The 16,798-nt window shown below is 52.0% G+C and overlaps 1 protein-coding gene across 1 annotated transcript; it reads left to right on the forward strand.

Annotated features, from left to right (window-relative positions):
* The first annotated feature begins 268 nt into the window (after positions 1-268).
* BMI1 (BMI1 proto-oncogene, polycomb ring finger) lies at positions 269-16,447 on the forward strand. The gene is made up of 19 exons (XM_082329660.1): positions 269-413; positions 1,288-1,399; positions 1,504-1,567; positions 1,672-1,706; positions 2,030-2,090; positions 2,176-2,232; positions 2,328-2,387; positions 3,461-3,516; positions 3,761-4,019; positions 5,827-5,945; positions 11,097-11,230; positions 11,643-11,739; positions 12,474-12,529; positions 12,645-12,695; positions 12,959-13,067; positions 13,158-13,203; positions 13,770-13,868; positions 14,312-14,392; positions 14,477-16,447. Exons 1-19 carry the CDS (start codon positions 281-283, stop codon positions 14,804-14,806), a joined length of 1,959 nt encoding a protein of 652 aa, XP_082185786.1. The 5' UTR covers positions 269-280; the 3' UTR covers positions 14,807-16,447.
* Positions 16,448-16,798: the final 351 nt, after the last annotated feature.

The raw sequence follows: 16,798 nt of genomic DNA on the forward strand, positions 1-16,798 counted from the left end.
GTAGCTGTCACCGTTTTACCTACGCCCCAAGGCGCAAAGCCTCTACCGAAACGCGACGGCACCCCTCCTTACAAAAAAATATAACCGCAGGGGGACAAGACACGCGTGGGCGGGAGGAGGCGCCGGTCGCCGAGGGCTCCGCGGTCGCGGAGCCCTCGGCGACCGGCGCCTCCTCCCGCCCCCCCCCCCCGCGTCGCCCCACGGCGGCGGCTCCGCCTCGTCGCGGCGATCAGCTGCGCGCGCGTCACGTGGGCGCGTGTCGAAGGTCACGGCGCCCACAATGGAGCTGTCGGCGTACGCCCAGGGCGGGTGGCGGCTGCTGGGCGACCCCCGCCGCTTCCCCCGCCGCCCTTACGCCGCTCTCCTCCGCGCCGCTTTCCGCGGCCTCCTCCAGCACCCCCGTGCCGGGCTGGGTAAGGCGGGGCGGGGGGGGGGGGGGGGGGGCGGGCCGCGCCGCGCCGCTCCGCGCAGCGCGCAAACGGGCGCCTTCCTTCAGCGCCTCCGCGCAGGGACACGCGTGTCCGTGCCGCGCCGCGCGGCGTCCGCCCCCACGCGGACAACGGGGGCGTCGCGCGTGGACGGCTCCAGGGTGCCGCTGCGCGGGGTGTCATCGCCAGCGCGCGCCGGCCTCCTTACCGCTTAAACCCGCCGAAAACGGGGGGGGCGGGGGGTCCCCGCGCGTTCGTGTCCGCCTGGCAGCGCGAGGAGGCGGTTTTCCCCGGCCGCTCCCATGCGACCCTGCCGGTTTTTTTTTTCGCGCGTGGACGCTTCCCGCGGCAATCCCGGCGTGAGGGTGTACGGCCCTGCAATTAATTTCGCGGCGTTAATTGCGGCGGGGCGGGAGCCGCCGGTGCCGGGCCGGGGCGGCGGGCAGCCCCGCTCCCCCGCCTGGCCGCGGGCTCCGGCTCCGCGCCTCGCCTGTGGCGACGGGCTGCCGAGGAGCGCGGACGGGGCTTGGAGAGGAAATTGAGGTTTTCCTTTTTTTTTTTTTTTTCCCTCCTTTTCTCCTTTTTTTAATGGGAAGGAGCTGGAGAGGCGGCGGGGCGTGCGGCGCCGGGCAGCCCCGCCGGGCACGGCCACGGCTCGCAGCAGCCCGCGCTTCAGCCCCTCTCCTCCTCCTCCTCCCGCCGCGGCCGCTCGCCCCGTCCTTTCGCTCTGCAACACCAGACGTGTTTCATTTTGAAGTTTTTGTGGGAAAGATGCCGTTCAAAGGGCCAGCAGCGGCTCTCGGTGCCGTGCGCTGGGGTTTGGCGAGTAAGTGTGTCATCAGTAACTCATTTGTTTTAGACGATCCAGACCTGAAAGATATTGACCCTACGGTATTAAAACATTGCCATGCTGCGGCTGCAACGTGTATTCTGGAGGCAGGAAAGCAGAAAGCCGACATATCTGCTATAAGGTACTAATACTTTGAAGCGACCCCATTTTTCTAGCGGTTGTTACTTTAAAGTGTACTGCTGAGTTAATGTTAACAGAAAACTAATAAATTCTTTTTCCCTGTAGCACATGTCTAGAAGACTGTAAACTGGATAAAGAGAGAATAGAACAATTTTGCACCGAATATCAGGTTTTTAAAACAATTTTAACATATTTATGTTTTCTTTCTCTTGTAGGAATTTATTGAACCTAGCAAATTTTTTTTTTCTTTTTTTTTTTTTTTTCCCCCTCCAGAAAAACAAGGAAGCATTGGAAATCCTGTTGGGAAGGTAGGTCAATCAGTCAGTGCAGAGATATAGTTTCAATTACAGCTACTTTGAAACTGTCCTGGAAAACACCTATGCATGCTTGAGGTGATTAAAGTAAGAAATATTGTTCCATTTAAAAAAAAAAAAAAAAAAGTACATTTTTAACAAACTTTAGAAAACAGCTGTTGAAACTTTTCTTCCTCCTTTCGGAATGCTACTCCTAAACTTTTTGAACTTTTCAAGAAGCCTTACAAGGATCATGAAAAAGTTCTTTATTGATGGACAGCTTGAGAAAATGACGTTTTCTTGTAGTGCAGGGAACTTGTAACTCTTGTGTCTTTCAGCATAGGCAGATCTCCTCTCCACGTAACTGATGTGTCTTGGCGCTTAGAATATCAGATCAAGGTAATTTTAACACAACAAGGTGTTTCTTTAGTCTGGTTCAGTGCTGAGACCTGACTTTTTTCTATGCTCTTTGTTTTTAATTTAGAGCAATCAACTTCATAAAACTTACCAGCCTTCCTACTTGGTGACCTTAAATGTAGAGGTACTGTACACCCTGCACCCTCAGAGGAAAAAATGTAATTTCACGATACTTTTTTTAATAAAACAGGCATTGTTGGTTTTTTTTTTTTTCTTTAGAACAGTGATTCAGGATCACACCCAGATGTTAGTTTTAGTTGCACAATGGAGCAGTTACAGGTACTTCTTCTTTCCTTCATTACTGTTTCTATGCTTGGCTCCAGTTGGGGATGGAAATGTTTTTAACAACTTGCCAATCAAAATGAAATCATACATACTATTATTAAAAAAAAAAAAAAAAAAAAATCCAGGACTGGGAGGGTAGGGGAGAATCTTCTATAAAAATTATCCGAGTATAGTTTTCCTGTCTTCTCAAATAAAGTTGCAAAGTACCTGATTTTAGTTGCATGGGGAGTGTTTTACAGACGTGCATAAATATTTTGCCTGTTTTCATAACTGTAATGTCTATATATATATATATGGGAGGAAATACATCATTTTTCTGAATTTCCCATGCTTTAGAGAAATGATTAAAGAAGTTGGTTCAGTGATTTAAATGTGTCATGATTAAAAATAGAGAACGAACTGAAGGCTCTTCAGTGGTGTTAATGACATGTAAGAAATGTACTGAAACAAACGTTGATCTTTGTTTAGCGATTTAAATGTGTAACTGAACAATAGAGGTATTGTAATGCTTGGAAGTGACCAAACTGTGGAGGATTGGGAAGAGGGGTTGGGGGGAGAGGAAAAGCAAGATATTAAAACTTCAGGTTTACACCTCTCCTTTTTTAAATGTGTGTCTCAAAAGTTGTCCTTTGCTTAATAATGAGTGTTTTGAATCCGTTTGCTGACTTGCTGATGTGCTTTGGCTGGAGAAGGGTCCCAGTACAGAATTACACTCAAAGTATTTTCAGTATTTTAGAAATGTGTATAGTACTTCAAAGCCTGGAGCAAGTGTCAGCGTTAGCCATTGTAACGATACCGATAAAATCTACGTGTTAGGAGCAGTGATCTATTTTAGTAGATTATATATGTTAAAAAGTGTTTTCCTTCAGTTCCCACTTTTCTTACTACATTGTAAAATAGGGATTTAATTACTATTTAATTACTTGCTGGCATTGTTCATCAGTTGCAACATTTCTTGTGGTATAAGGTGCTGGTTTCCCTTGACTCTCTGTATAAAAAAATATTATGTTCTACTAGCTGACCTTTTAAAAAATACGTTTATTCTAAGACAGTATTTCATCTCTTAGGATTTAGTTGGAAAACTAAAAGATGCTGCAAAAAGTCTAGAAAGAGCGACTCAGATGTGATTGAAGGAAGGTGTCAGCCTGCTGAGCTGAAGTACTCTCATTCCTAAGAGTGTCTTCTAAATGACAAATGTCTTTCATCTCTGGATGCAAACTGTTCTTTTTTTTTTTTTTTTGAAGTCCTCGGATGCGAATTAAGTGAAATAACTGTTTTTTATGACCGCAGTTGGTATTCCTTGCTCGCGTCCTATTTTTCTTAATTAACTCTTGTTAAATATTTGCTTAACTGTCTTGTGTTCAAAGCATTCCTTCTATTTTATGTTGTGTATTTTTAGAATTGTCACCGATTATTTTTCTCTGGGATCTAATAAAGTTTATTCGCTCCCGTTCTGCAATTTCTACGGGTGAATTAGCCGTACCAAAAAGCCAGATGCTGAACGTTAGATCAGCTCCGTGGGGCGAACAGCCCGTCCTCCCGCGCCGCGGCGGCCGCGCCTTTGCCGAGCTGCCCGTCGCGCTTTGTTATCGCCCCGCAGCTGAGCTCACCTCTGTCAGCGCCCAGGTTGGGCCCCGCCGCGGGAGGGAAGGCGGATTTTCATTTCATTTTAGGGAGCCGGGGCGCCTCACGGAAAGCCGGGAGCCCGCGGGGCTGAGCGGAGCCGGGCGTCGGCTGCGGCCCGACGGCGCCTCCCCCGCCGCGGGGCCGCTCCGCGCCCGCCGCGCTTCCCCCGCCGCTCGCCCCGGTGCCGGTGGCGGCCGCGGAGCCGCTCCTCGCCGGCCGCGCCGCGGAGCCCGCCCGCACCTGCCGGCGGGGGAAGCGCGGCGGCGGACGGGCCCTCGCCGTGACGCCGGGCTCTTCCCTCCCCGCTCCGCCGCGCCCGGCGTCTCCTCCTCGGCGGCGGCGAGCGCCCGCCAGGGCTTCCCCGCTTCCCTCCCGCCCGCTCCGCCGGCGGCGACAGCGGCCGGCGCTCCCCGTCCCCTCCGCGGGGCGGGGGACACCGCCGGTGTCCGCGACACCCGCTGCCGCCGCCGCTCGGGGGGCGCCGGGGCGGGCCGGGGCGCGGGGGCCGCCGCTGCGGGCGGGACAGCGCCGCGGCGGCCCCCGAAGGGACGGGCGGCCCCCGAGGGGACGGGCGGCCCCGACGCCGGCGGCCTCGGCGGGGCGAGGGGCGCGTCCCGCGGCCGCGTGCGGGCGCAGGGCAGCGGGCACGAGGCGGCGGGGGCGCGAGGCCGCGGCCCGGTCGCCCCGCGGGGGAGTCGCTCCGCGGCGGGGCGGGACGGGGCGGCCGCGGGCGGCGGGGGCCGCGGGTGGGAGCGCGCAACAAGTGCGCGGAGGGGGACGGGCGGTGCGCGGGGCCGGCGCGGCGGGGATGGAGCGGGCAGCGCCCGGCGGGGCGGGGCGGGGGACGCACCTCGCGGGGCGGGGGGGAGCGGGGGGGGCGGGGGCCGGTGCTTGGGACGGGGGGCGGCGGGGGGTCGGGCGGGGGGCGCGGAGCCCGGGCGGCGGCGGGGAGGGCGGCGGAGGGGCCGAGGGGCTCGGCGGCGCGGGCGGGGGAAGCGCGGGGAGGGAGGCGTCGGGCGGGGGCGGGGGGGGGTAGCGGGCGGGGGCCGCGGAGCGGGAGCGGGGCCGGGGGTCGGGGCGGGCGGGCGGCGCGGCGGGGAAAAGGAGGCATCGGCGGCGCGCGGGCGAGCGCGTGCAGGGCCGGGGGGAGGGGAGGGGAGGGGAGGGAGGGAGGGAGGAGGGAGGGGAGGGGGCGGCGGGCGGGGGAGGGGAGGGCGGGCGGGGAGGGGGGAGGCGGGGGCGGAGGGGGAGGAGGCGGCCGGGTTGCGGGATTGGGTCACGGGGAGGCTGCCGGGCCCCGGCGGCAGCGCCGCTAATTCCCAGGCCGCCCTTAAGGAATGAGGCGCCCCACGTGACGCTGGCGGGGCGGGCGAACTCCGAGCCATTTTGGGGACGGTGTCAGTTTCCACTGTGTGCCTTCAGCGTTGCATTCTTCCCTCCTCCGCCCTCCTCCCGCCCGCCCGCCCGCCCGCCCTCCTTCCCTCCCCGGGTCCCCGCCACCAACTATGAAATAACAACAACAATAATACTCGTAATAACAACAATAATAATAAAAAAAGGAACGCGAGCGAGGCCGCGAGGCGGAGCGGGGGGCAGAGGGAGAGACAATGGGCTGGTGGAGAGAGGACCCATCCGGACCGGGGAGACTTTGCGCTCCCAGCGCCTGAGCCGCCGGGGCGGCGAACTCGGAGGGAGAGCGAGGGAGCGAGAAGGGCCGGTGGACGAGCGGAGGAGACCCGGGTGTTTTGTAACTAAAATGAGCGGAGCGCAGCGGCGGCGGCGGCAATAAGCTTATTGCAATTGACAGCGTCTGCAGTTCATTTCAAGATGGCCGCTTGGCTCACATTCATTTTCTGCTGAACGACTTTTAACTTTCATTGTCTTTTTTGGCCGCTCCGATCGTCACCCACCGGCTCCGTTTTCCGGGTACGTATGAAGCGAGGTGTCGCCTTACCAAGGGCGGGGGGCGAAGGGGGCTCGGCGGCGGTTTTCGGCCGGTTTGGGGGCTGCAAAGGGGAGCCTAGGTGTCCCCCGAGCTCTCCGTATGGGAAAAGCGCTGACAGGCTGCTCCAGCCACACACACACACATATAGACACGCAGCAGCAGCAGCAGCCTGTGCACTCGCTCGCGTTACGCACCCACATTTGCAAATTTTAGTTCCTTTCTTTCTCCAGACGCCCCCTAAAACCTTTCTGTGCACATGGCCCCCGAGGAGAATATTTATATTTCCAGACCCTGCTGCCAGCCCGGCCTGAGCGCCCTTTGTTTAAAGGCAGATTTTGATTAAACAGGGACGTTCGTGAAATCTGGAGCTGCCTGGGTCAAGTGATTTCAGTCCTCCCCGAAAGAAATGTGTCTGGGGGAGGTTAAAATGTCAGATAACGCACCCATTTTATAGAGATAGAGCCAGCGGGGGGTAGCGATCCTCCTGGAGGGGTTGTTAGGCGTCGGGGCGCCCAGCAGAAAATGTTATTAACTTAAGTTGGACAAGTACTTGTGTGAAATTGGATGGGTTGTAAGATGGCGGTTCCCAGTTGTTTCCAATGCCTCCTCTTACATTTCTGCTCTAAATGCTCAAGTTGGGGGGTTTGTGCCTGCTGGCAGAGGAAAGGGGCGGCCAAGACCGAGAAATAACTTTTTGGGGGGGTCAGGGTGGCAGCGGGGCTGCGGTGTTGGGGAGCTGGGGCGTGCGGGTTGCTGGAGCCTGTGGAGCAGGGGTGATGTGTCTGTGGGACGCGGGGGGTTTTTTTGAATTTCTTTTCTCCGGTTGGTATTTTTTTTTCTCCTCCTGAGCCCGGGAAGGGTAAATTTACGTGAAATCCTTTGTCAGATCTGAAAGATGTCACAAGTGGGCTCCTCGTGCTGCTGATGGGCAGCACTGGAAAGTTGCTGGTGTGTGTTTTTGTAATTGTGTGGCCTTGGCAATATATAGCGTGGGATGTTTCTCTGTGTTTGCTGTAAATATTTGCAAATAAGCAGGTAAAAATAAGCAGAAAAGTCGCATTTCTGTAAAAGTCATATAGTCACTTTCCAGCCTCAAGAAACTTTGATTCCCTCCTCCACTCTCCAGAAAAGTTGAGGAAAACCTGGGCGTGCGTGCCCATTTGCGAGCTTGGCATTAAAAGGATTTTTTTGCGTGGTCCGTAGTGGTCAGAGCCACTGATTTGATGGGGCTGTCCCAAAGACCGGGGAGATTCTGGAGCTACAGTCCAGCAAAACTACTTTGAGTGACTCTGCGCAGTGCGTCCTGGAGAGTGAGACAGGCTTGTGCTGCAGTTTGCCCGAGACACAGAGGGTTGACCTACCTGATCGCTTAGCTAGTACAAAATTAACATTTTAGTCTATTTTTTTTAAGTAGACGGATAGTGTCCTTCACCTAGTCCGGGGGGGGGGGGGGGGGGGAGCGATTTGAGGGATTGGGGTCCCTTTGCACTGTGTTGCCAATATTCAGGACTCTCCTCGCTGCAGCGAGCTGGGCAGGGATATTTGAGCCCCGTGTGCCTCCTCGGGAAAAGGCACCGTCCCTCCTTTCCAGCATCTGTGGCCATTCTTAAGCGAAGGAGCAATACCAGGCTCGATAGTAAAAGTGGCTCTGGCTGATAATAGGTGAAGATGTAGAATGACGGCTGCTTTATTCCTGATGAGAGAGTTTTCCGAGAGGAGATGGGTGCAAAGTACACAAACCTACCCGAGCGATGCTTCTGGGTTTTGTGTATGTCTTTTCTGGTAGAGACCTGTCGAGCAAGGTTTGATAGCTTATTGCCCTTATAGATTTTTAATAATGTAGCTGATTCTTAGCAGGGGAATGCACTTCTGTTTTTCTTCATTTTGACATAACCCGTTCAAGGCCTCTAAATAATCAGTTGGCTGGCGGTGTTTACTTCTAGCGAGTATTATCTCCGTATATTTTACGTTTAGTTGTTCCGTGTGTCCATGTGTAAATATATATTGTCCTGCTTAAGAGGCTGTGTGTATTGACTGTGTGAAGCGTTGGCATTCGCCGTGCTATCAGCCCGGGCAGAAAAAAAAAAAAAATCTGAAAGGGTTTCCCTCGTACCAAAATATCGAGCTCAGGCTGCTGTGGTGAGATGCGCTGCGTTCGTGTTACATGCCCGCAGGCACGGACACGCGTGTGCCTGTGCCTGTGCGGGTGGCTTTGGGGGAGAAGTTGGGCGCCTGGTTCAGCTCGCTGGAGAAAATCCCTGGTTTCAAAGATAGCTGACAGCACGTTGAAAATGTGCTAACTTTGGGCAATAAATAATCCGCGTTTAGGGGTTGCTTCGACAAAACAGGTTTCACGGTTGAATTTAATCCCCCCCTCCATTTAGGAAGGGGCTACGCCTGCGTGAAATAAGCGCGTTGCTGTCCTGAAGGGTTTGTCCCAGTCCGTCAGGGCTGGGAAGGAATTCTCGGTCCGCCGACTTGCGTGACCTCGGTCACCGCTGGGTATTTTAGTTCAGATATTTATGAATTATAAGGTAGTGGCTTGACCAAATAAAAGGCAGAGCCGTGGAGGCAGCCTGTCCCTGTCCGAGTCCCTCAAGGGACCCGAGAGTCGCCGGCTTCAGGGCGCTGGGCTCTTCAGGGAGGAGCGCAGGAGCCCGGGCTCTGCCTTCGCTGGGAAAAGCAAACCCTCGGTATCGGTTTAAAAGTGAGAAGCGGAGGGTCAGGGACCCTGGAAGCGACATTTAAACCGCAGTGCAATGCAGCAGGGGGCTTGCTTTCCCGCACGGGGCTAGGAACAGCTCTGGGGACCTGGTCTGGCTTGGTGCTTCTTGCACTTTGCTTTTCTGTGTGCTGGCCGGCTGCGGTTTGATGCTGGGGAGTTTTATCTGCTGCTCACTCGAGGGTTCTCCTGCAGCAGCGAGAGAAGTTTCCTGGCTGGGGTCGCTCGTTGGCGCTGTGCACACTTCTTGAGGAATATTGTACCCCTGTCCTGGGCAGTTTGGCCGAAATTCAAAGCTTTTAGAAAGCTTGGTGGGTTGTCTTTTTCTTTTTTTTTTTTTTTTTTTTTTCCCCCGCTGCTTAACATCGAAGTTTGCGAGTGGCTGGGGAGAACCTCGCATCTTGAGACTTCCCCAGCTCGCCCGGTGCTGCGGGGAGAGGCGGCTCGCAGGCTCTGCCGGGGGAGAGGGGGGACCGAGGACGGGAGCTGGTGTGCTGGGAGCCCTGACACGGGGAAACGAAGAGCTTGCGCTGGAGCAACGCTGTCACGTTGCATTTTTCAGGATCTGGTTGACAGAAAATAATTTACTCTGCAATTGACGTGGCTGAGAGGGTTTTTTCCCCCGGTGTACTTTCCCCTTTACCTCTTATTCCCTCTCATTTTAAATAGTATGTGTGCATCTAATGTTGGTGCCAGTGCATCCGATGGGGGTTTATGGGTTTCAGACTGTGAAAATGACATTTGTTTTTCACTCTTGTCGCTGCATTGTGTTGACAAGGTGTTGATTTAGCTTTAGGAATGATCTGGTCACATGGTCCTTCGCATGTTGTCACTAATGTACCGTTTAAAGTCGGTGTGGGCTTCCCCCCCCCCGGTGTGCTTTATTGCTGAAAAGGGGGTTTGTTGAAGGAGCCGGAGACTTGTTTTCTCCCGTCCAAACACCTTACCCTGGTGCTGCAAATCTCTTTCCACCTCTTACAAAACTTTGCACCGCGCTCGCTTCGTCCGCGGGAGGCTTTTCAAACGAGAGTCAAAAGAGGGGGGGGAAGGAAAGAAAGAGAGAGAGAAAGAGTTGGGGGGGGAGAAAGGAAGGAAGGAGAGAAAGGAGGCGAGGGGAGAAGGGGGGAGAGGGGATGCCGGTGGCGCGGAGCGGGAGCCGGGGCTGGGCACCCCGCCGGCGGTGCGGGGGGCTCGGTCCCCGGGAGCGCGGCGCGGCTCGGCTCGGCTCGGCGGAGGGAGGGAGGGAGCGGAGGGGGAGAGGAGCGATCTCAGACCAGCTCCTCGCACCGAGTCGACGTGGAGAGAGGCCCCTGAGAGGATCCGAAATGGCCGAGGCTCGGGAGGAGCCTCTGGCGCTCGCCTCCGCCGGGCTGAGACCCCAAAGCCCGGCTCAGCCCCGCTCCCGGGGCAGCAGCTCCCGCCGCCCGGGCTGCCCCGCACCGCGCCCCGCCACCCTCCGGGCTGCGGCACCCCGACCCCGCCCGGGCCGCCCCCCCCCCCCCCCCGCCCCGTCCTCCCGCCCTCCCCCTCCCCGCCCTCCCCCTCCCCTCCCCTCGCCACCGGGCTCCCAGACCCCCGCGGGCTCCTCGGCTCCTCCACCCCCTCCGCCAGCCCCCGGGCCCCGCGTCCCACCCCCTGGCCCGGCTCGGCTCGGCCCGGCCCGCCCCCCCCCCCCGGCCGCCCCCCCGCCCGGCTCTCGTGTGTTCCCAGCGGTGGCAGGATGCCAAGTGTAAGTGTAAGTTGCTATAGCAACCCCCTCGGAGAGCGGAGCAGATCCGGATCGGCACCGAGCCGCCGCGGCAGCCGCCCGGACCCCCCTGGCGGGCCGGCCCCGCCGCCCCGGTGCCCGGCCCCGCTCCGAGGTGCGTGTCCCCCCCCGGCCCTCCCCCCGCCGCCCCTCCCCGCTCTCCGGAAATGCCAGGGCAGCCGCACCGGGAGGCGCTGGTTCCCCTTTGTGCTGCTCGCCGGCAGCCCGGTGCCCGGCCGTCCCCCGCTCCGGAGCTCCCCGCCGCCGCCCCGCCGCCGAGCCGCCCGGCGAGCCCGACCCGGCCCGCTGCCCCGCCGCGCCGCGCCGCGGGGAAGGAGCCGGTGCCCGCCGGGGAAGCGGGGCGGTGGGTGCCGCGACGCGACCGCGCCTCCGCGGGGCTGCGCCCAGGCCGGCCCGGTGCGGTGCCGGGCGGTGCGGGGACGCCCCGCCGGCCCCGGGACCGGCCCCCGCCCGCCGCCCGGCCCCGCGCCGCCGCCGCCGCCGCCGCCTTCCGCGCTTTATCCTCCGCTGCGCCGGGGGATGCGACCGCACGGGGGAAGGGGACGCGCCGGAGCTCGGCACCTGGGACGCCGCCGCGCTCGTCCCCGCTGATCGGTCCTCTGTCTGTCTGTCTGTGTGTCCGTGTGTGCGTGTGTCTTTCAGAGCCGCCCCTCGCCACGCCAAAATGCACCGAACAACCAGAATCAAAATAACCGAGCTAAACCCCCATCTCATGTGCGTGCTCTGCGGCGGGTACTTCATTGATGCAACAACCATCATAGAGTGCCTCCACTCCTGTAAGTACGACCGGGCGCTCCGCGTTGTTCCCCCCGCCGCTTTTCCACCTTTCCCGGCATCCCGGGAACACAAAAAAAAAGAAAAAAACCAACCCGCCCAAACCCCCCGAGGTGCTCGGGACCGCCGCCCCTCCGCCTCCCCGACGGGCTGGGAAATAGGTGGCCCGGCCGCCGTGCAGTTTTTCTGACGACGGCCCTACGGTCTTTGTTAAAGTAATAATATATGTACTCTAAGCGTCTCCTTTTCATGGTAATTGCAGCTTATTTGGGTATTTGTTTAGCTTAAGCAGCGCGCTGCTGACAATGGACGATTTGCTCTAGCTTGCATAGTTTAGAAAATCGCACCTCTATCTATGCATATCTGCGCCTCACCTACCACCATCACTAAAAGCCTTTCGTGTTTGACTTCCAGTCTGTAAGACCTGTATCGTGCGTTACTTGGAGACCAGCAAGTATTGTCCTATCTGTGATGTCCAAGTTCACAAAACTCGACCGCTTTTGAATATAAGGTAGGAGAAAGATGCAATGCGCGCCCTGCCACCTCCTATTTTACTTTATATGGGGAGACCAGCAGCATTCGTGTGATGTTATCTCTTCGTCTGCGATTTAAATCTGAAAGGACTTGTCAATTTACAAGCTGACTCCTGTGTATGCTCTCTCTTTGGAGTTTTGTCATTGATTGAAATTGAAGATTTCTCTGGATGCGAGACAGAAAGTTTTTGTTGGGCTTTCTTTGCATGCGCCAAGCACTGATGCAATGCCTCTTCCCTCTCTCCCATTCCCACCCGTACCTTCTCCACAGTTTCTGCCTCCGCTTTCAGTTTCTCCCAGACACGCTTCACTCCAGCCATCGCTCCTAGTCAGGAAAACTCTTGCTGAAACTTCCCAAGCTGAGGGGCAAAAGCCTTTAAAGCACACTTCTCCTTTCAGAAACATTTTTCTCATCAGCGTTCCTTTTTGCTCACTTTATTTCTGGGGAGGGCATGTAGTTTTTAAGGCCTTCCGTCAGTCCGAGAGAATTATCTTTCAGTGGTGGTAGCACAGATGAGTTTTGGTTTATAGCGGTATTGAGAGCAGTGTTAGTTTGATTACAAGGTCTTGTAAGTTAACTTTTTATGACCAGCCTCCCGCTTTGTAGAAGATGCCTCATTGTTGTGAAAGATTATAAATGAGGAGCTGCCGCTTGGATTAAAATATCGCTGCATCTGCTTAATTTGATGTTTTGGGGTTGTTCTTCTTTCAGGTCAGATAAAACTCTCCAAGATATTGTATACAAGCTAGTACCAGGCCTTTTCAAAAGTAAGTAGTTTTTTTTTCTTAAGAGCAGAAAGACAAACCCAGAGCTGCTATCCTGTATCAACACCAGCAGTTAGAGAGTAAATACTAAAAGAAAAATATATGCTTTTCCATCTAGATGAAATGAAAAGAAGAAGGGATTTTTATGCTGCTCATCCGTCGGCTGATGGTAAAAGCTTCTCGTTCGCAACTTTAATAAATGTAGCATTGACCTAGATGCTTTGCTGTTTCCTTTTTAACTTACAAATTACGTATTACCGTGACAGAATTTTAAGAAGTAAATTCAGCATAATAAAAGTTTAGTGTTTTAACAGTTAGGTAGCTTTAATTCATAATCTTACTATGGAGATTTTTTTTTTCTTGTTACTGAGAATTGCCATTCTTCCTGATTTGAATTTCAAAATGTAAATTATTGTGGAAATTTCTGCGCAGCTGCCAATGGCTCTAATGAAGACAGGGGAGAAGTGGCTGACGAAGACAAAAGAATTATAACAGACGACGAGATAATAAGCTTATCCATTGAATTCTTTGACCAGAATAGGCAAGTTCCAGAATGGCAATATTTTATGTTTACCTGACTGATAGCAGCTATATTTATTATTTGTTGTAATTGTTTCATTTCTTCTCACAGACTGGAACGAAAAGGAAGTAAGGAGAAAGAAAAATCAAAGGAAGAGGTAAATAACTTTCCTTTACTCCAGAGGAAACATAACACACACAAACATCTTTGGGGCAGGTTTGTAGCTGAGAAAAATACATAGGCACGTGTCCCTAGAACAAAAGAAGCGCACCTCCTGGTATGGCGCTAGGTACAGAAGAGGTAAAACATCTTCATACAGCTGTATATGTAAGCAACTTTTTAAAGTAAAAAATACCTGTGGTATTACTCTTACCGCAGAATCTGATTTTTTGGTAAAATTCTGCAATAAATTTATATTTTAATAAATAATTAATTAATTGAACAAAATTAATATGTAATGCATGTATATCCTAAAAAGGGATTTAGTACGAGATGCAAATCTTTATGTATAAAATTAGTTGCAATTTTTTTATTACTTTCTCCGGAACTGTAATTTACCACTTATTTCTGTTGTTCCTTCTAAGGCAGCAGAAATTGTTATATTATCGTTCATAATTTAATAAAGTGCATTTTTTTTTTAAATTACATAAAATGTTAGAGTACGACTTTGGTGGGAGTAACTGCTTGTTCTCAGTAGACTGATTTTCTTTACTGTGTCATCAGGTGAATGACAAAAGATACTTGCGCTGCCCAGCAGCAATGACAGTGATGCATCTAAGAAAGTTCCTGCGGAGTAAAATGGATATACCTAACACTTTCCAGGTACCTGTGGGGAAAGAGTGATTTTTTTTTTTTTTTTTTTTTTTTTAACTCAGTCTTGCTGTTCTAAGCCTGCTAATGCTGGTTAGCACTCATTTTTTCATTACAGCTGGTTCCAGCAAGTGCTAACCACCAGGTATTTCTGGTGTGTGCAATGCGTTGGTGGGATTATGGACATTCTTTTTAAAATATCTATCCGGAGAGTTTGGTGACACTCTGTAATTTTGCAATGCTGTAAATATCGAGGTATCAAGAAGTTCCCCCTTAATGTATTTAAAACATATCTAATAGATACGAAAATTCCCCACTCACCGCTGGTTTTGGTATAGCATTTTTTTCAGTTTTCTGAGATATATGGCAGCGGGGCTGCTTTCACCTCAGAGCAATCGTACGCTAGGGGTAAATGCCTGGATGCTCCTTAATGCAAGGATTTGTCTCTTGAACAGATTGATGTGATGTACGAAGAGGAGCCTCTGAAGGACTACTACACCCTAATGGATATTGCCTACATCTATACCTGGAGGCGGGTGAGTGTCTCCAGCGTGCCTCCTCCCGGGGGTGCGGGTCGTGGCCCGGAGGGCGCTCACCAGGGTCTCCCCTTTGCCTTGCAGAACGGCCCTCTCCCCCTGAAATACCGGGTCCGACCTACTTGCAAGAGGATGAAGATCAGTCACCAGAGGGAAGGCTTGAATAATAGCGGGGAGCTGGAAAGTGACTCTGGGAGCGACAAGGCAAGCAGCCCGGCGGGAGGCATCCCCTCCACCTCCTCCTGTTTGCCCAGCCCCAGCACGCCGGTCCAGTCTCCTCACCCCCAGTTCCCCCACATCTCCAGCACCATGAATGGCACCAGCAGCAGCCCCAGCAGTAACCACCAGTCCTCCTTTACCAACAGAGCGCGGAAAACGTCGATAAATGGCTCCTCGGCCACTTCATCTGGTTGACTGCGCCAACCAGGCTACCGCCCCCGCCCCTCCTTTATATAGATCTCTCCATGCCATTACAGCTTTATAGATGCTAATCCATGTGACTATCGTCCAAATTGCTTTCTTTTGTAGTGACACTGAACTTGGCTATAAAAGGCGGACTAGGTGACATTCAGGATGGACGTTAATGGAAACGCAAGATTGAAATGTAAATTGTTTTCAGAGGACTGGGAAGCAAACAAAAGTTACACCTTCACCTGTTCTGAGTGATGCGGAGTTGTTTCCGTCCCCATCATCTGGACTCGGGAGTCTCCAGAAGTCGATACAAATCCCGGGAAGTAGTTCGTTAATCCAGACTAACTCCTCCATTGCGTTCTCTTCGATTGTTATTGTTCTTATGCTGTTTTGTGAACCTGTAGAAAGCAAGTGCTTTTTCATCTTGAAATCCAACAAAACGGAAAGAATATGCATAGAATAATGCATATATGTAGCCATGTCACTGTGAATAACAATTTTTGCGTATTAGCCATTTTGATTCTTATGTTGCATCTTTTACTTCTCTGTTGCTGCGCAGAACCGATCAAAAGAAAAGTAAACTTCAGTTTTACAATCTGTATGCCTAAAAGCGGGTATTACCGTTTTATTTACTGACTTGTTTAAATGATTCGCTTTTGTAAGAATCAGATGGCATTATGCTTATTGTACAATGCCATATTGGTATATGACATAACAGGAAACAGTATTGTATGATATATTTATAAATACTATAAAGAAAATATTGTGTTTCATGCACTCATGATATGGTTGTTAAATTTCTAAACCGGTTCGACCCTTGCAGATGCCGCCTGTTTGAGCTTTGCTCATACTGCAAGAAACACTTTGCGTGTGAGAGCTACAGTATTGGGAAAGCACATTCAAGTCTCTGATAACCTGGAGGCAATTGGCAATCTTAAAAGGATTTTACTGGCTTTGTCTTTTTTTTCCAAGTGATATATTTTTACTTTACCAAATGTTGAAGTGATGCAGTGAAGGGGGGGGGAGAGGGAAAAAGTTAAGGGACATGGAAGTCTTTGACCTGTTTGATTACCTTTTTATTATTTGGTGTGGTGGGATTGTGTTTTTAAAAGCACACGGAATCATTACAGAAGCCATAAACTATTTGGTATAAATTTTAAGGAACCAGCAAGTCGCTGGATGAAGGCATTTTATCTAAATTTGTTTTAATATATATGTATATGGTACAGTACTAACTTCATTAAAATTTAACAGGTACTTTAATATTTCCAATAAATTGTGGAGAATGCCTCCTCTTTAATGGCCTGCGAATAGGTGCATTTTATTAGAGGCTTCTAAGGGTATTATTTTTTCAGTAGAAGGAACTTTTCCACCATAAAATATGAACAACCCAGAACACTTTTCAGTTTGTGCTTTGCTTTGGTCGAACTTCGTGTGTGTTCATCACCCATCAGTTATACATTTGTGAGGGTGTTTATTCTATATGGATATTGTTTCATGTTTGTACGGGAAAATTGTAGTTAAACATTTCATTGTCTCCAGTCTGCAAAAGAAGCACAATTCTATTGCTTTGTCTCGCTTATAGTCATTAAATCATTACTTTTGCATATAAATTGCTGTTATTTGTCCTGCTTGTTTTTATAGACCAGGTGATTGCAAATCCTCCACAAGGTTATTGCTTATTGATGTATAATGTCTTGTTAAACAAGAGTTGATATTTTTTCCTGTAGTAAACATGTACAGTTCAATTTCAACAGTAAAAACTTCAGTTTTATATACACGAATAACTTTCATTTATAGCTGATCAAAGAAATAAACAAATAAAAGGGATAATTCATTGAAAAATAGCAAATGACCTCTGTTGATAATGTGGTGTTAAAGAACAAACATCTTGTTCTCATTGGAAGTCTTTCTGGGTGTACAAAAGATTTTAGTGAACAGTAGAGCACTAAAATAACAACAACAACAAAAAGTCTAGAAATCGCCATGATTTGT

Source organism: Platalea leucorodia, assembly GCF_965183815.1.
Source record: "Platalea leucorodia genome assembly, chromosome: 1".
NCBI lineage: Eukaryota > Metazoa > Chordata > Aves > Pelecaniformes > Threskiornithidae > Platalea > Platalea leucorodia.